Source organism: Haemaphysalis longicornis, unplaced genomic scaffold (genome assembly GCF_048455015.1).
Source record: "Haemaphysalis longicornis isolate Haplotype H1 unplaced genomic scaffold, Haemaphysalis longicornis Haplotype H1 scaffold_1, whole genome shotgun sequence".
Classification (NCBI taxonomy): domain Eukaryota; kingdom Metazoa; phylum Arthropoda; class Arachnida; order Ixodida; family Ixodidae; genus Haemaphysalis; species Haemaphysalis longicornis.
The window spans coordinates 399,386,344-399,406,137 of NW_027526203.1; the positions used below are offsets into that span (position 1 = coordinate 399,386,344).

Genomic DNA, 19,794 nt, shown 5'->3' on the forward strand with positions numbered 1-19,794 from the left:
ACACATCCCGATGAGCCCCGGGACCCCGGGTTCGAGAGTATTCGAATATTTTGGTGGTGTATGTTGTCTTCGGCCGCGGTTATCAGGGGAGCGACGCAAACAGCGCGCCGTGTTTTATTTTAAGGCTACCGAAATTCCTGTTGACGCACGGGAGGACAGTTTGTTGCCTGTTGGCATCTTTGCGCTCGACTGTTTTGTAGAAGAACCCGGTGACACCGTTCCAGAGCGGCAGCGCAGCTAACCCGAAACAGTCCGCCATTGTTAACCAGATGAAAACAGACATTGACTGCCATCCTAAAGTAATGATAACTGGTCTTAGGTCGAAATTTCAGAGTTTTGATCTTGCAACGAGTTCTGGAAGCTCCAAGAGCCTGAAGAAAAGTAAAGAGCCCGATTCCCGTTGTTATTCATCTAACTTCTCCTGCTAGGCTCGCGTCCGTTTTCGAACAGCAGCTCGTCAACAGTCACCGTTGCAACATCTCCCACAGTCACTACCACATCGCAACCATGAAGCTCCTGGAGAGTAGCCGCTTCGAAGCCATCAATGCTGCCCTGTGCTTCGAGACAGGCGATTGCAGGATTGATGGAAGGTGAGTACTTTTCTGGCATAGTTGGCATAGTTACGGTTTAGCTTTTTTCAAAGGATTCCACGAAAAAACTAAGCGTTGAAGCCTTTATTTCTCTCCTCGTTTTATGCGTACAGCTAATTAGTTCCGTTGGAACTTGTTCGAATCACTGAGTGGCATATCACGTACAGAGGGAGATGTGTAGTCAAGGCTGTTAAGTTTTTGAATGTTCACATCAGTTTGGCCTCTACAACTATTACTTTGTGTTGAGCCGTGACACCTTGCCGGGATACTTTTGCAGTAACAACGCAAAAGTATACCGGAGCAACCTTTCGCGCCAACTGTCTCTATCGTGGCTGCCGTTGTTATAACACAGCGACCGCAGTAATAATGGCCCGTGGTTTTGAGTAGTGGCGCATTGTCAAGTATGACCCGCTTTGGAAGGAACAAACGCTCTCTTTACCGTGCGTATGTTTATACCCTGTTTCCACAGCCAGCAATTGATATTCGGAATTTTCGCGCAATAACATAATACCCGTGCTACACGAGCGTTTGAAAGGACATTTGTGACGAATGGCCTTCGAAATTTGAAATCTCATTCGAATTGCACGGAGTTCCACCGACATGTACAATTCTCAAAGGCAGTCGAAAGTCTTCGCATTCACCCGCCATGTTTTGGTGTCGCCGCTGCTGCCCAGTCGCGTTGTTATGACTTGTCAAAAAAAATTTAATGGTAGGCCGAAAAATATCTTTGTGAGCGATAAAATTGATTATACCCTACATACACGGGCACAGCATGCACAAAACAGGCAGTTTCTTTTTTTGCACTGCCGGTGTTGAGAGTACAAAGTTGTAATTGTATAACCATGCTACAAGAGCGTTTCGAAGGCCTGTGAGTCGAATGTCATTTGACTGATGTGACACCTTCGAGCTGCTACACGGCGTTTTTCAAAGACATTTGGTTGAAAAATGCCATTTGAGTCAAAGGAGCACCCCCAATGACTTTTGGGGTTCTCAAAGGCCTTTAAACTCGAACGCTCGTTTCTGCATGCTGTAATCACAAAAACAATTATTTACGAGTAATAGCTGTGCTACACGAGCGTTTGGAAGGACATTTCAGTGGAATGGCCTTCGAAATTTCAATTTCCATTCTAACTGGAAGGAGTACCGCCGATCTACACGACGATTCAGCAGTTAAAAGTTTCCGCGTTCGCCTGCCAGGCTACACGAGCGTTTGGAAGGACATTTCAGTCAAATGGCCTTCGAAATTTCAATTGCCATTCTAACTGGAAGGAGTACCGCCGATCTACACGACGATTCAGCAGTTAAAAGTTTCCGCGTTCGCCTGCCATGTTTTGATGTCGCCACTGCTGCCATGTTTTGTTCTTGGCACAAATTTAATTTTAGAGTTAAAATGTGAAACGAAGGAAATATTAGTGATCAAATTGACAACGATTTACAAGTGCGCACAAGGCAGCCAGTCTCTTTTTTTCTTTTTTCGCACCGCCAGTGTTGACATTACCAAGCTACTTCGTAATCGTAGAGCAAGTGACAGAGAACGAAAACAAGAAAAAATTATGAAGATCGTGCACTTTACACCACATTTTGTTCGTAAATTACGGCATGCAAAATTTGCGCCGGAGGGTACGACCAAACATGGTTTCAGAGGCCTTTGAGACTCAAATGTCAGTTTTTGTGCTCCTTCGGCTCAAATGCCATTTCAACCAAATGCCTTTGAATAACATCGTGTAGCAGCTCATAGGTGTCATTTGAGTCAAATGACATTTGACTCAAAGGCCTTCAAAATGCTCGTGTAGCACGGGTATAAAACTGCGTTTAAAGTGCACGATCCTCATAATTTTTCACTTGCTTTTGTTCACTCTTACTACGATTACAGGGTAACTTGGTACTCTCAACACTGGTGGTGTGAAAAAAAAAAATATTGGCTGTTTCGTTCATGTTTTGTGTGCGCTTGTAGTTTGTGATCAATTTAATCACTAATAATTTTTTTTTAAATTTTAACTCGAACAGTAAATGTTTGTCAACAATGAAACAGGGCAGCAGTGGCGACACCAAAACATGGCGGGCGAACGGGGAAACTTTAAGCTGCCTTTGAGAATTGTCGTGTAGGTCAGCAGAACTCTTTTCATTTCGATCGAAGGCCATTCGACTGAAATGTCCATTCAAATGCTCGTGTAGCACAGGTAGTAGACCGAGCGATAGTAAACAAAAACAAAAAAGATTAGAGCATGCTTTTTGAAAACCAAATTTTCTTTGTAAATCGTTATTTTTGTAATACGGCATGCAGAAACTGCGTGCGAGGGTATAAACGTTCGTGTTTCAAAGGCCTTTGAGATTCCCAAAGGTAGGTTGTTGTGCTCCTTTGACTCAAATGCCATTTCAACCAAATGGCTTTGAAAAACATTGTGTAGCAGCTCGTAATTTGAGTCAAATGATATTCGATTCAAAGGCCTTCGAAATGCTTGTGTAGCACGGATATAAGCATTCGCTCGCTGCTCAGAGCAGTTATTAAAATCTTAAGACTATGCTTGGTCAACTTTATTCAGTCAGTCTTGAAGTATAATTTCACGCACCTTGGTGAATTTTGTGCATGTGCCCAAAGCATTACCAGGGAACAGCCCCTCACTGGGAAGGGGTTTGTTTCTTTTGTTTTTTATTTTTATTTCCTCCCCGCCAGGATTGAGAGCTACTCCTGTAAGATGGTGGGCAGTGACAAGCGGTTGTTCAAGACCATGAATGCCGAAGCGGGAGGCAGTCCGAACGACTTGCAGGCTCTGTCCCCGCCGCAGAGCGTTCCGGTGTCCCAGAGCCCAAGCAGGCTGTACAGGTGAGGCCGGTCACGGGGTGCGAGGTCGCTCTGACCCTGGCTCTCCTCGTGCAGCCGCAGCCAGAGTGATGACGGGGAGTGCCAGCTGTGTGACACCATCAGCCGCAAGACGCTGTTCCACCTGATTGGCACCCTGAATGCATCCTTCCACCCGGACTACGACTTCAGCCAGGCCAAGAGCGACGAGTTCAGCCGCGAGCCCAGCCTCGACGTGAGCACCCATTTCAGTCTGCGCTGTTCGTAGGGACTTCTGATTTGAGCCCCCCCAGTTGGTTCTACTTGCTGGTCCTTCTTGTGCTGAAGCAATACCGCAAGTTGGGCTAGTTGCTGCATCATGGAAAACACAAATAACGGGGACAGATAGGAAGGACACACACAAGCACTTGTGTGTGTCCTTCCCATCTGTCCCCGTTATTCGTGTGCTTTCAAGTTCCAATTCTTGTGCCACTCCAGTGACCGACATTATGGGCCGTATGTGGTGCTTCTACGTAGTGGCTGCCTGCATGCATTGAGTCATAATGAAAACATTGCATGTGGGGGTGTTGCCACTGCCAAGGGCTCATTTTATGTGACCCCAATTTCATGCAGAAACAGCACACACCTCCTTTGTGTTGATAAACAAAGCAGATAAACTGTAGGTGTTCACTGGCCAGATGCCTACAGTTTTAAAACCACTGCAATTATAGCCGGCAATTTCCACCACATGGCCTGATGCCTCATCTTTATTGCTGCATTATCTTTGTGTTATGGTTTGTGCCTGTTATTTAACATGAGCAATTGGCTGTTGTTTTACTCGTTCTTGTTATTTTAACAGCAGTCACTTCCAATGCCAGTGCCATCACATTTTCGCGACATCATGCTGTGAACTAGATTTATAAGGAAATTTCAATAAGTGCCGCGTTTGAAGCCGTCTGTGCCTTTCGCGTCTTTCGTGACCGCAGGAAAATTGACTGATTTTTTGGCGTCCAAGAAAACTTTTTCTCTGCTAAAAAAAAATTAGTTAGGCACTAATTACAGAAACAAAAAATGCAGATTATTTAATGGCCTTTCCAACAACACCAGTTTTTAAAATGTTTTCATACATCAGAGTTGTGAAAAAAGAATATCAAAATAAATTTTTTTCAAGTTGTCGAAGAAAATGATAAAAAAAGTTTTTTATAACAAACCACCGGTAGTAGAAAAAAAGTTAGAATATACATTTTGTAGGGAAACATTTCAAAAACACGCCCTAGAAAAATGACTTGCATGGAACAGTTTGTCAAATAATAAAGAATAAATGTTAGCATGTATGGTGCTCATGCCATGCGGTGAAGCCCAACCTCCATTTCAAACTGCAATTTCGGGTGGTTCCGTGGAAGAAATCTGGCACTTTGAGATTATCAGAGGCACCAATTTGTCTCGGCGTGATGTAAAAACATCTTGTCAATGACTGGCTTTGCACTTACGGCCAGCACAGTATTCGGGGCAAGCCCACGATGCGTCAAAATGTTCATGGAGTTGAAAACGAAACTCGGTGGTTGATGCTTGTTGACGTTCACTTACAGTTTTCTCTCAAAACATAAACTTTCAGTTTATCACCTTCTGACTTGCTGTTGTAGCCTTGCTTGCAGGAATTAGATCTAGAATTGTGCCCTGCAAACTTTAGTAGAGTAGCTGCTGCGCGATAAAAAAAGATCAGCACTGCAAGCCTCCTGCATCGCAGTGCAACCTAAAATATTTGAAATGAAACAGTACAAAACTTACTGGAGTCTCCGTCCGGATAGACTGTTCAACTAAGAAGCAACACTAGACCTCCGGAGATACCCTCGTATGGAAACGAAACTGGCAGGCGAACAGCTGGCGGTGTGTAAGGCCGGTTTGAAGCACTCTCCTCGTAGGAACAGATATCTGGCTATCGCAGAAATTCGGTTAGGGTTGGGTGAAATCAGGAGCGGCATGCTTTTTTCGAGGGTCAGTCGCGGACGCTTTAGGTGCCATGGCAGGTAGGCTTGAAGTTGGGTGACTGTGTAGTAGTGCCAAGTATGAATTTCTTGATGCAGAAACGAAACCGAAACTGTTGTAAACTGTTTGCGAATGGTCTTTTGTTAAGTAGAACTACAACACAACTTAGTACAACGTGTGCAAAGGCAATAAAACTGCCTAAAATCATAAAGTAGCTTTGTAAACAGGCTCTGCTTGACATTTTCAGCCGATTTCAGGAATTATTACTGTCACAGTGCAAACCTGACGATTGAAAATAATTTTCTGATTCACCATTCATGTCCTGATAACAAAAACCAAGCGCTGATGCAGAGTGATTACAAGTGGCACACAGTCTTCGTTGGTACAGTGACACAGGATGACCACGCCCCTTTTCCACACCCAGGTGATGCAAACCCTTGTCAAAAATGAAGCTGTTGTTTGAAAAATGAAAACAAAACTGATTTTGAAAGGGCATTTTCTGAGCTAACTCCAAATAGCTTTACTTGTTCCAGCAACGCCTGGGACGCAATGAAAAGGTGCCCCCAAGGTATTGTTCAGATTGAACAATTTTGAATAGGCGCCGTAATTAAAGAGTTAACATGCAGACAAAATACAAGTTTGTTTAATTTGAGATATTTTGTGTTATATAGTTCCCCTACCACTTGTCCAGCAGCAAACGATGCTTTATTCAGTGAGAAATTAATAAATTTAAGTTAAAATTTGATTGTCCCACCAAATCGTGTGTTTCATGATGTCTGCGATGGCGTAACCAGGACAGGTCTTCAAACGAACGTTAGTGCGCTGTTTAGTCTGCTGCAGACTGTGGAACACCTTGTTTACTGTCAGTCCTACTAGATGGCACCACCATACTGTGCAGGACCGCTGTCCGCCTTTGCTTTGTGACTGTATTTGCATCTGGCTTGTCTTTGTAATGGCTGGTAGTAATCGTTTCGTGAAACATTGGGCATGCTCAACAAACAAGGTCACATAAGACAGCGTCGCTTAACGGAGCCATGAAGAGAAAACACAAGTTTGGTTCATTCGAAAGGTTGCCTCGTTAGAACCATAACGACACCACTTATAACGCAAACTTCGCTCAAATAAGCTACATAATTAGGAAAAAAGGAAATGACCATGCGACCCACCAGCTCATTTTCCGCAACAGAACCTATGATGTCACTCGAGAATGCTCTGCCATTGGCGGAGGCCGGCAAAAGCAAACGCATGTTAGGCAGGGCTTACAGTTTGCATAGCGAGCTATATGCCCGTTAAACATACTGCACATTCCTTTTATGACACCAAGAACGGTGGAGTAAACGGTTTAAGTTCCGAATAAACACGCAAGCGTGTGCGCCAATGCGTACGAAACTACCGCCAGCCGAACTCGACATCTCGCCGTCGTCACCGTCGCGCAGACAAATATTCGGGTTCGAGGCTCTTCGGGGCCAACGAACCGTCCCAGCACGCACAGCCGCGACCTTGCTTGGTATCGTAATCCCTTCACAGGAGGTTTGCCGTCATATCGCCAACCAGCGAAGGTAAAAATAGAAACGAGGGGAGTAAGGAACAGCAAGCAGCGACGAGATAGTGACAGTCGTCGCAGTTTCGGAATGGTGTTGGCTTGCTGCTATTGTTAGGAGCTCGTTTCCAGTTTACAACCACTGAAAACTTCAGTTTGTTCGAGTACTTTACAATGAAATTTCGTTGCTACGTTTTGAAATGCCCATGTAGTACGGGCAAATCGTCGAGGAAGTGCGACATCCCCGCCGGTGAAGAGATCTCCTTTCATGTGCTGCCAAACGACGAACCGCGGCGAAGCAAGTGGCTACGTTTTGTGAACTTTGCAAACGGAGAAGAAAGGGAGCTAAAGGAAATACGAGTGTGCTCGCCTAATTTCCGACGAAGTGATTACGGCAGGAACGCTTACGTTAGCTCACTCCTGGGACATGCTGGCGCTCGTCGCCGACTTCGTCAAATCGCCGTAAGCGCTCTGACCTTGGGGGAAAAAATGCCGTACACAGCGCGCATTGACGCTCGTATCTTTCTGGTCGGAGCAGAGAGCTCGCGCGAATGGCTTTCCATACACGACACCGGCCAAATGGCATAAGCGATACTGCTACTGAAATTGAACTATTATTAACCGTAATAAAAATACGGCACATACGTACCAGTCTGTATTCGTCCGTCGCGGCGGGGCTGACGAGGCAGCGGTGCCGACGGCAGGGCGTTCGTCTGTTGTGGCTATCGCGGAATGGTCACTTTCCCGTCCACCGCGTATCCAACAACTCCTGCCGCTCGTGCACTTAGAAGCATTGAGCATTCAAGTGGTGTGAGGTTGTTAAATGCAAGCCCTAGCTCCGCGGCGAGAGTTTTGTTCTCCGGATCAGGCGATTCCATGACTAGGGCTGCGGGTGCACTAGGTTTTAATAGTATTTTTAAAATGGCCGCCGTCTCGGTTTTGGCACGAGTTGCCCGCGTGTGGGTGCTATATGGAGTCGACATACTAAGTATCTGTTTCATGGACCGGCTCGTATGACGCCATTTGTTCACGTCACCAAATGTGCAGTTTTAGCGGGAGATTTAAAATTTTGGCTTAAATTGCCTCATTTCTCAGTGAATAAAGCATCATTTGCTTCCGGGAAAGCGCTTGGGGTACTATGAAACACCTAATATTTCGAATAAAACAAACTTTTGTTTTCTCTTCATGGCTCCTTTAAGCCAATCGGCCAGTGTCGTGTGAGACAACCCCAAAGCACCGCACTGCTTTGCTGCTATAACAAGCATTGTGCGTGCAGTAGCAACAGCAGTACACACTGGTGCTTGCATGTTCACATGTACTATCGTAACTTTCACTGTTTACCCCACCATTCTTGCTGCTACAAAATGAATATGCATTACATTTAGGCGAAAAAAGCTCGTTATGCAAGCTTATAAGCCCTGCCTAACAGCGTCTGTTTTTGCTGGCCTCAGCCAATCGCACAGCTGTGCATATTACGTTATACGTTCTAGTGCGGGAAATGAGCTAGCTAGTCGTGTGGCAATTAATTTCCTTTTTATATAGCTTACTTAAGTGAAGTTTACATTGAAAGTGGGGTCAGTATGATTCTAACGAGGCAACCCGCCGCAGTGGCTCAGTGGCTAAGGCGTTGCGTTGCTGAGCACGAGGTCGTGGGTTCAATTCCCAGCCCCGGCGGCCGCTTTTCTGATGGAGGCGAAAAGCTAAAATGCCCGTGTGTACGAGATTTCGGTGCACGTAAAGATCCCCAGGCAGTCCAAATTAATCCGGAGCCCTCCACTACGGCGTGCCTCATCACCTGCGTTGCGTCGGCGCGTTAAACCCTACAATCAAACTACAATCAAATCAACGATTCTAACGAGGCAATCTTTTGAATGAGCCAAACTTGTGTTTTGTCTGCATGGCCCCTTTAATAGTTATTGACGGCAGAAACAAGAACACCTGATCTGACATTAGGTGTGCTGAAATGGTACTGAAGTAAATTTGCTGGTCGCTGCACTGTGCAGGGTAGCCTGCATAATGACTATTTAGCGTAAATCTATTGCTTGATTGGTTGTGGGGTTTTATATATATATATATAATATGTATATGTATATATTCTCCCCGTGTAGTCTGTGTGACGCTGGCTACCACCCTCAAGCGTCAGATACAGTTGTAGTAAATATAAATACCCCAGAAAGTGAAGGAGAACACAGTCGCCCAGATAGCCGAATTGGTAAGGCATTCGAGATCTAATCGAAAAGCGTGGGTTCGGTCCCCACTTTGGGCGCGTGTTTTTCTTTCTTTCTTTCTCACGTAATTAATAAAAACATAGTAATGTAGCGTCACTAACGGTAAAAAATAGTCTAACCATTCCCCTATGCCTTCTTTGGCGTTGTAGACTGCCGCCATTTCTTTCTGTATTTCCTAACGAGCCCCTCATTTCCAAACCCTGTGTATATATATATATATATATATATATATATATATATATATATATATATAATTGGTTTTATGGAATTTTTTTATTTCTTTACAATTGTCCTCAAGCTTTGACGGCACTTGCTTTTGGACTGGAGATTCTTTTGCAGCCATGCTGCAGTTGTCCTGCTGTTTGGCCTTTTCTAATCAGCTGTGTTTTTAGTCGCAGATAGCTGAGAGCACTTCTGTGGTAATATTGTGTGTACCCTATCTTCAACAATTGTTCCGTCAAAACTGCAGCTCGGTGTCGGCACAGCGGGCATCTGCACTACAGTGCCTGATACAACACTCCACCACCTGTGTTGGTGTTTCTACCACTGTGTTCTTACTTTAATGTGCTTACCACTGTGTTTTTACTTCCTTCTTAAAAATATTGAACAATCACTTGCAACTCATGGCTGTTCTGTTAAGCTGTAGCTAAATTTTGTATATTGAGGGAACAGCATGTGAAGCTATTTTTAAATTTCCTTTGGATTCAGTAAATTTGGGCTTGAATGAACTTGCAAAAAATATCGATTTTATTGTTCTACTTGTGCATCGATTGCCTGAAACAGTGGCTCCTAGCATGATTTTTTTTGTCAGCTATTCCTGCTTTGCTGCATGCCTGCTGGTACACAGAAGGCATTGGTGCAATTGAATAGATTAGTGGGTGTTGGTGCGACTCTACTGCTACTTTTTTCTCTTGCAATGCCATTCTTTTTACCGACTATCTTTAATTCTGATGTGAGCCGCTTGATAACTAGCTGTATTTTTCAATGAATATTCCAGTGGCGTGGGAGCATTTATGGGAAACTTGCGTAGCAGCCCAAGTTATCGACAGCTTGCTTTGGTTTTGCCTCTAGCCACCATGCCGTCATGGGCAGGTATAATGAGCTGAAGGAAATGGAGGTGGAGGGGGATGCATGCGGGGCAAATATTTTCACTGGAGCCATTCAGCGTGCATCGCACTCTGTTAATGCCTCTTATTACGTGGTGCGGTTTGTGCAGTGGGTGATGAACGCCGTGGACAGCAACCTCTTTGCGACGGCCAACCAGGCCTACAGTGCGCTGCGAGCCCGCCTGTGGGCTGCCATGGACAGTGAGATCACTCTGGCTGAGTGTGACATCTTCAGCTACAATCCGGATCTGGCATCGGATCCGTATGGAGAAGACGGCTGCCTCTGGTCTTTCAACTACTTCTTCTACAACCGTCGGCTCAAGCGCATTGTGTTCTTCACCTGCCGTGCCGTGAGGTAAACCACATAGGTATTGAATTGCGGGGAAAAAAAAATGCAAGAGCTTGCTTCATCAATTTGTTTGTCGCTCGAGGCTGCGGTGGATTATATTGTTATATTTACATTCATACTGGGGGGGCTTTCTAACGCCTTAGTCATTGAGCTACAGCGGTGAGTGCAGGGAATGCCCGAAGTTTGAGCTAGACTGTTTTGTAATGTCAAGTGTTTGTATTGAAGTGGGGGGGGGGGGCAATCATACGATTGTGCGACACCGGTCGCACTGCCACGTCATAGCAGTGCCACCAACGGTCGTGCCAGCCTTGTGGGCAGGTAGAGGCGCATCATGGCTGCCGCTTGCTACTGTAGGCAGGCCTTCACAATAGTGGCAACTGTAATTAAACAGGCTGGTTTTCTCAAGATGTACAGGGCCGGAATATTTGAGGGACTCGAATGAGGACAAAGGCGCTGTGCAGTGCAAGAGCAAGCACACTTTTTATGTCGGGGAGGCTTCCGGAAATGTGACAACAACAGTAGCAGTACTTAATTTCAACCCAGGAGGCTTGGGACGTGCTGGATAGTCCAAAGGCCTATACGGAGAAGCCCCGCACACCGACCTACAGCACAGGAAAAGGGGTGGAGGGGAAGGGAGAAGAAAAGGATGTAGAGGGGGAGAGGCGTGGGTTCAGCGGACTGTTTTCCTCAAATGGTGCGCTGCTTGGTGGCAGAGGCTCCGCACTTGGGAGGACACGCAGAACGAAGGAGTTCTGATGGCGCACTGTGCGGGCCAGGATGGGAGCCAGGTCGTTTGTCGTAGTGCGACGAATATGCCCTGTCAGTGGCTGGGGGAATGTGCAGCTATGCATTCACTAAGCAGACGTTAGGTGGGAGTCTCATGCTGCTACAAATTAGGTCTCTAGCAATTTCTTTTTAATGGTATCTGCTTCCTGCTTGGAAACTATGTAGGACTAGCACCACTGTGAGCTCAAGTACCGTATTTATTCGAATATAGGTCGACCTTTTTTTTTCCGAAAATGTGCTTAAAAATTGAGGGTCGACCTATAATCGTGACCGAAGAACCTCGACCTATAGTCGTGATCAAACATGGCGAGCGCACCGAGCGAACCGTTTCTCCGTCGCGCCCGGCGCTCCTCAATTTGAGGCGGCAGCGCGGAGCATCTAGATCAAAGACAGGCAAGAAAATAAAGGAAAAAATAACAAAACAATCAGCGTAAGAAAACCACCCACAGTCACTGCCGGCTATCACGCATTACCTGCGGCCGAACCGGACACGAGCGAGCTGACGTACTGGCTAGAGAGCCAGATTGGCTTGGCTTGGTGTCTTCGGAGCCAGGTGGGGGTAAAGGTGACTTTCGCCACCTAGCGTAGCCACCTCGTGAACGGAACGGCGTTGCCTGCTTCGCTCGCTGTCTCTACTATCTCCCGTTCTCCGTTTCATGCGCTTTCTTTGTGTTTGCTTCGTTGTGATTTCCGCACACAACGTTTTTCTCGTGCACATTTCGCGATGTCACGTCGGACTTTAAGCCTTTAAGCGCCGGGTGATCCTGTTTGCTGAGAACTTGAACAACTGCGCCGCTCAGCGAGAGTTAGTCGTTAATGAAAAGCTGATCAGGGGATGGCGGAAACAGCGGGACGAACTTTTTGCTTGTAGGGGACTGCGTCGTGCGTTTCGTGGTGGGAGGCACGATGCTCTCGAGAAAAAACTCCGGCTGCACGTGGAAGAGGAGCGTGCGAAAGGACACCGAGTGTCCTGCGAAGATATTCAGACCAAAGCTCAACAGTTAGCGCTGCGAGGCGGGATTGGCCGTTCAGCCTTCAAAGCCAGTCGGGGGCGGGGGTGGGTAATGAACTGCGGCGCATGCGGCGCAAGTTCCAACGACGACGCAGTGTGTGGCTCCGACCAGTGAGGTGACCGCGTTGTAAATAAATGGGAGTTTTAAAAAGTTTCCTCAAGTTTTTTCTGAAAAGTATGGGTCGACCTATAATCGAATATATTATTTTTTTTTTTTTCGGCGACTTCAATTTTTAGGGGGTCGACCTATATTCGTGCTCGACCTATTTTCGAATAAATACGGTAACCGGTCTGATCTTGAAAACTTGTTTGTGCGCTTATTTGATACATGCAAGCTTCGCAAATTAAGAAGTTGGCTGGGCAAGATGCTGTGTGGGGAAGGTATTTTCTGCGCACAGACGTAACCACTAACAACAAATTTTTTCACGTTCAGCGCACTGCACCTCGGTGGCTTGTACTGTGACTGTACTGTAGAACCTGGGACCTAATGGCAGCTCTGATCTGACGCACTCATCATCATTCATCAGTGGCACTGGTGCGGTGCCCACAGCCTTCTATTCTCACCGGCATCAACAGGTAGTCCTCGTGTAACAAACTTCATGGGTGCAGCGAATGACAGCCAGTTTCTATTCTAACCATTAAATACAAAAATAGACTCGCATGTGATAGCACGGAATCCTGTCATCAGCTATCTGATGGGGCAGAAAAAAAATTGCTCGCGTATATGTTGGCGATGCAAGGGCCGTTGTTTCGATGCTGGCAAAATGCCTACTGCATGTTTTTGAGGATTTCAGCGGCTGCCATTGAGCTCCTATTGCGCGCAGAAGAAAATTGCTCGCATATATGATGGCAATGCAGGGTCTGTTGATTGTTTAACGCTGGCAAAGTGTGTAAGTACTTCACGTCTTTGACGACTTCAGTGGCTGACAATGAGCTCCTATTGCGCACAGAAAAAAAAATTGCTCGCACATATGATGGCAATGCGGGGTTCGTTTATTGTTTAATTCTGGCAAAGTGCATACGGCATGTCTTTGAAGACTTCAGCGGCTGCCGTTGCGCTTCTATTTTACTACACAAATGAAATTAGTTTGTGCCATGGTGTGCACGCAGGCGTGCTTACGGTATGAAGAACCTTTACATTACCGTACTTATTCGATTATAAGGCGAGGGGGGAGTTGAAGGACTCAATAAAAAGAAAAATCTTGCACACTTATATCAGTTAAAAGAACCAGCTGAAATTTTTTTTTCAATTCTCAAATTCAAAAAGGCACAAGAGGTAGCTGTGTAAGTGCGTTTGGTACTTACAGCAATCCAACAATCTCTAGCTATCGTCATCTGATATATTGGTGCTTTCCTTGCTGCTTCCATGCTCCAAAAGTTCACTGTCCTCAGTGTCAACTAACGAGTTTTAAATGCAGCATTTCTTAAAAAAGAATTTGCCACCATGGTTTTGGGAAGCTTAGAAGACTGCATTCTAAGGAGGAAGCCGGCGCTCTTCATGAACTTCTGTGGCCAGCTTCGGCTGTTCTTGAATTCTGATCTGGAGGTGCTGCGATCCGATGCGAACTCTCATGCCATTATCTGCAACACTTCTGCTGTCACAGCCAAACTATGGCTCCTTGTTTCTTTGATGAATTTACTCAGGCTTTCTTTTACTTCGGGAGGCTACTTTCTTTAACTTCAGTTGCAGTCGCCATAAAGTTTTTCATGTCGCAGCACAGGCAAAGAAGGCCTCTGCTGCACCATGTTTATCGCGGAAGGATTGCACTCCTCTCAATCCAGCTCGTCGGTGAACTGCGTGGGCCTTTGAGGCTGCGTGCTGTAGCTGGTGCCTGAACCTTTTTTTTTTTTTTTTTTTTTTTTCATTTTCATCGTTTCATTAACGCCACACATTGTTTTCAAGGTTGACTTATATCCTGCCTGCTCCACAGTTCCCCAGCATTGCTCAGTGGCGACGTCTTGCTATAGTAACTTGCCAACTTGCAGAGGTCTTCATAAGCAATCCAGTGGAGTCAAATGCCACGCAAGACGAACGACAGGCAAAGCTTGCATGCACGCCGACAGGTATACACAAGTGAGGAGTGCGTCATGGGATGGCGCTGGCATCGGAACATTCTGACTTTCAACTCCGCTTGTGGATTGGAACATATTGGGTTGTTGGTGCTTCTGGTTTCATTTGTTTGCAACATCACATAATTCAACCTTGGTGTTCTCGCAGTTTGTGATGGTTGTTTTGCAGTCTGATCTGCCGTCGGATCACTTTTTTTTTTTTCTTCCTGGCGATGGCTCCAGGTTCCAGGGCAAACATGTCCTTGTGTTACAAAGTGAAATTTTGGAAAATGATTTCATTTTCAATGATAGTGTGCCTTTCCCCACGCCGAAGCGAATATTGAACCTATTTTCCTAAAATGTCTCAAATATAAGGCGGGGATAGACTTTGAGGCCCCGGTTTTTGGAAAAAAAAACCTCGCCTTGTATTAGAATAAATACTGTACATTATATAAGGGCTCATTTGGCGTTCTTGCTGGTTTTGAACGTGTGACTGCAGTGAAAGTCACAACTGAATTCTTTGTGTGCTAATAATTGTACACTGGACAGCACAGCAATTGGTATGTGATATCATGAATCAATGCGGTGTCACTGCTGCATTCAGTGCTGCAGTTATGCAGACACACCTTTCTATCTGGGTTTGCAGTAATGGTACCACTGTTTTGTCACACGTTCTCTATAGAAGAGAGTGTTTGATGCGATATTGTAACGAACGGAAGAGTTGCCCAACATATATGCATGCACTCATTCACCATTATGTTCTTTGACATACACAGTTTTGAGGACGTTGGATAAAAAGAAAGTGCTGCCGGGAGTTGGGCAAGCGACTGACTGTCAACGTCTTGTTGCACCATTACGTGGCATAGTTTCCTATACAGTCAGTCCCCTTTAGTCTTTCAATGTGATTACCATTGCATTTCATTGTATTGTATGACTATATGTGGCATTTGCTTTGTCAATTTTCGTTTACGTCTAGTCTTAGCACAAATTACAAAATCTGTGCTGCATGACGTTGCTTTACAGTGCAAACAGCTTTGAATATGGTCGAGATGAGCTGGAACATGCAATGGGCATGGATCTGGAGGAGGATTCTGCTGCTGACTTCTCCAGGTGAGACTTACTCTTCTTCTGTTCTTGTCCAAATCTGTGTAAAAACAGCAGCAGCGCTGGGAACCATAAATGGGGGATTACCCTGACAGTCAATTTTTGTTTAGGCAGTTTGGCAGTGCGGTCTGTTGCTTCTTAGTTTTTGCATTTTGTCTGAGCTGTGCAGATAGTTCAAATTATTCAGCCTGACTTGATTAGTGCCAAATGGTGGCAAATCATTTTAATATTGAGTTGAATACGAAATGGTGGAACTTCGAATTCCAATAAACTTCATAGAAAGAAATGCCGACTCGGTTTCGCTCCTGAATGAAATAATAATGTTATGTTTTTGTTTGCGGTTTCGGTTTTCATTTTGTTCCAACACCCTGGTTTTACGTCGTTGCCGCGGTGCAATGGGCCAGTGGGCTAGTGTTGGTGGATTGTTTGGCTATTGAGGAGCAAGCCATATAGTCAGTATGAAAGTGGTGCAGGCTATGCTGCTGCAGTTCATTTCACCTAAGTAAAAATTCTCTTTTACTGCCTGAACTATTTGGCAGCGAGCAAAGTAGTAGTTAATTTGCACATCTTTGCACATTTGGGATGCGATTTCTCATTTGATTTTGGCTATATTTTGGAATCTTTGCCTTGTTTGCTGTAGCAAGAGTTTTCTGTGGCTGTTTCCCATTTGGAGCTGTTTAGCTTGACAAATGTATAATGTAGCTGCTGGGCAGTGGTGTTTGCCTAGAGAATGTGGAAACCAAGCTCATAGGGCACTAGCTTCTTGCATTTTAAAATGTCTGGCTAGCTGCAGCTTGCAAATGGTTTGAGTTCTCTGAACTGTGAAGAATTCTTGCTGCTGAGAGGGAGAACATATTTCCATCAACCTTCCCAGCTTACATTTTCTCTGTTAAGTCTTAAAACACTATGCGTGAGGCATCGTCAGTTTTGAAAACATTTAGCGCACTCTTTTTCTCTGTGGTTAATTTCTAAGCGCAATAAAATGCGCTTCCAATAGTAATTAGTGTCCCTTTCCGGACTGTGAAATGTGGGAAATGAAAGAATGCCTCGTATTACAGCTGGTGGATTAGCTTATGGGGTCAATCTCGGGGGGCAGGTCTGTCTAGCTATTTTCAGAGCTGCCTTGCCACCCAGCTGCATGGCCACAAAGTGCTGTCCCAAGACTCGTGCATGACTGAGCACTTGCGCGCAGTACAGACTCCTAGGCTTCAGCAAGAATGTTTGTCTGAATTGGGCTCAGTGGAAAGGGGCTCCTCCATGAAAGAGGGTGCCGGCGGAAGACCAGGGAAAGTCATCCCCACAGTTAGCAAGTCCCGGTGTGTGTCGAGGATGGTTTGCAAGGGAGGAGCGAGGCTGCATGTGGCTACACTGCTGGCCAAGGTTGCCGCCCCTTCAACCTTCAAATTAGGCCACGTGCACAAACAAGGCATAGGCGTTGAGAAGGTCCCCACAAATGTTACTCCATCAGTATTTCTATTTCTCACTTTGAGACAGTCTAGCTGTCAAAGCATAGCTCTTGGTCAGCCTAGTTTGCGTTATACCTCCATGTTGGAATTTGTGGGGACCAGGGTTCTTACGGCGACCCATCTCGCACTCGAGATGGCTGGCCGCAAGGCTAGCTCCACTGAACTCCGCCACGGACCGCCAACTGGCGTAGCGGCAGAGAACAGCAAGGAACACACAAGACACAACGAAATGGCCAAACCCGCGTTTATTGGGTGCTCCAGTAACGTAGTTAGACTCATTGCTCGTCCTGACCCAGCCGACTGGCGAAGGTCAGGAGAAAGGCACAGTGGGGGCAGACAAAGGAAGGCAAAGCGGGAGCTCCAGTAGTCACGTCTGTGGTGTCTGACCGCTGCAACCCAAAAACCCCTTCCCTTGTCCCGCGCACTCGGACCGGCTCTCTGGGGCCCCGACACGTGAGGGGGATCCGCCGCGCCACCGCCGCGACACGCCTGCCCCGCGGCGAGAGACGCGCGGCCGCCGAAGAGGGAGAGGGGACCGTCTCCTCTTGTCTCGGCAATGGGCTGCGAGGAATGGGGAATGCACCAGAACTCCGGGTTTCCCACAAGTTCCATGGCCAAATGCATTTCGCCGTGTGAGCAGAAAGCAGGTAGTGGAATATTATTAGCATCGGCACCATTGGTAACAAACATCTTGGTTGGGCCTTCATTCTTTTTAGTCCTGTGTATACGGCAGAACTTCATCTATGGTTAACACGTTCACTGTGTTGTGGGTCGCTGGTGGGTCATGGCCTGTGCTCCTTCTATGCGGCAGCGAAGTTACGAGCATGCATCTGCTCGTAATTTCAATAGCTTCATCACTTCGATAACTTCATGCGATAAAGAAGAATACATTTCTGGTGTTAAATGCAGTGACCCCCTCAATGAGAACGTTTTCACGCTGCGTGTGGTGTGACTCACCGGTGACCCACGCTCGGGAACGCTCTGTGATGTGCTGCCATCTGAGGTGTGAAAATGCAACCAATGTATATTTATATATTGCATTGGACGTGGGGCACCGCTATTGTTTTCACGGTGCCGAGGGGCAGCCTATTTCTCTGTTGTGTTGCTCACCAACATTTTTCCAAAGTTTTTGAAATACATTTCATGCATATTTTCTGCTGCTCGCAAACATTTCAGCATTTTTCAAATTTTTCAGGTGCGGTGTGACCCACCAGTGAGTCACACCGCACCTGAAAGATATGCCGAATGGCCCACTCCCACTGGTGGGTCACTCCGCACGTAAAACAAGACCTGAAGAAGGGGAGAAGACGATAAGTGGGCAGAGCTGCAATGGACTCATTTCGTTTTCACGTCACTCATGATATTGCCAGCCCAGATGGAATGGCGGCCATAGCGCTTGCACTGGTCTTGCCTTCTCTTGTCTTTCCAGCCGTGCCACCCAGGAGGCGTTCTGAGTGAGAACCTCCGCATGCAGCACCTGTGCAAGTTGGATCCGGACCCACCGTCCGAATCTCCCGTCCACCTTTGCACTGCATTTTCCATTCACACGCACAATTCATGATTGGCTGATCACATGGTATATTACTCAAAATTTGTACATAAGAGTGCATTATGTACCTCACCAGTTTTACGCTGTACAGTCAGAGATTTTAGCTACGTGTTTTTAAAGTCCAACATGGCATATAGTACCTGTCTCACCCATCACTCCTTTACACCTACCTGCCACATTTCCCGGTTCCTAAAGGTCTGCCTATTCGAACTGCTTCCATAGTATTGGGTGTGAAAATTGACACCCAAGTGCTGGTTTTTCTGGCATTTTTTTTTTGCGGTTGTGGGATGTCCGGTGCCACTTAATAATTGTTTGCTGTGAATGCTGTGAAGATTGCTTTTTTATTCTCTTTTTTTGTCTTTGTCTTTGGTGGGCACAAGCAATAAACCCCAAGGATTTTTGTCTGTATGGTATCACAATGCTGATCGGCTGACTTTGTTACCCGATTGCTTATCTGCAGTACAAGTGCTGATTGGCTGGCCTTGTTACCTAGTTGCTTATCTGAAGTACAAATTCTGATTGGCTGGCCCTGTTACCTAATTGCTTATCTCTATCTGTGGCAGTTCTAAGAATGCTTTGCTATGGAATACTACCAAGTTACCACAAGCTTCGTGTTTTTGTTCCTTGCAGTGTTAATGTACATTGTACCATTATTTAACCCGGAGTGAAATAAACAGTTGAGACCTTCTTCGTTGGACTTTTACTTCATCCACTTCAAAGTTGTAGCATGCCATAGTTATCACCTGGAATTCCCCAGGGTCATGTACAAGGGCATACCTTCATTACCAGGCCTACTTTTGCTAAAAACTGGCAACGTGGGGGTTTTGCTCTTGGTGTGGCTTGCTATTCGATATAAGGTGAAAGTGAAGAGGGTTTAGAAATAAAAGTTGACTAGCAGCAAGTACACATTAAATAGTACCCGTGTACAAATGATTTTCGCAAAACTGCAATAGAAGCAGCGCAATACACAAACAAATGTGGCCTGATTCCCCGCCCCCATCTCTGGGCGCGATGCCGGAAGAGCAATGGGTGGAGGCGAAAAATGGCGGGGAAATGTCAAAGCCAGTGTTTGGCTGTAGTGGCTGCCTGTGACATGCTTGTTTCGCCGTGTTTCCTGTAAAGGCGCGCCACAGGAAGAATGGTATTCAGTTTTTGTTTTGAGCGAAAGGAAGACTCAACCTCTGTGCCTTCCGTCTCCTTTTCCGTGAATACATTCACAACGTACACTGGTTTCGCTGCAAGCCCGCCAG

The 19,794-nt window shown here is 46.0% G+C and overlaps 1 protein-coding gene across 1 annotated transcript; it reads left to right on the forward strand.

Moving 5' to 3' along the window:
- Nucleotides 1–33: 33 nt before the first annotated feature.
- Nucleotides 34–18,620, forward strand: Maf1 (repressor of RNA polymerase III transcription Maf1). The gene is made up of 6 exons (XM_077686776.1): nucleotides 34–590; nucleotides 3,265–3,414; nucleotides 3,469–3,625; nucleotides 10,340–10,584; nucleotides 15,449–15,535; nucleotides 18,425–18,620. The coding sequence occupies exons 1-6, from the start codon at nucleotides 508–510 to the stop codon at nucleotides 18,447–18,449; spliced, it is 747 nt and encodes a 248-aa protein (XP_077542902.1). The 5' UTR covers nucleotides 34–507; the 3' UTR covers nucleotides 18,450–18,620.
- The last annotated feature ends 1,174 nt before the right edge of the window (nucleotides 18,621–19,794 follow it).

What these genes read in the sequence shown, in the direction of transcription:
- Maf1 (XM_077686776.1), top strand. Translation starts at nt 508, where the DNA reads ATGAAGCTCCTGGAGAGTAGCCGCTTCGAAGCCATCAATGCTGCCCTG. An exon ending in TTCACCTGCCGTGCCGTGAG is followed by an intron (nt 10,585 to 15,448) that starts GTAAACCACATA and finishes GTTGCTTTACAG; the next exon opens with TGCAAACAGCTTTGAATATG. An exon ending in TCTGCTGCTGACTTCTCCAG is followed by an intron (nt 15,536 to 18,424) that starts GTGAGACTTACT and finishes TTGTCTTTCCAG; the next exon opens with CCGTGCCACCCAGGAGGCGT.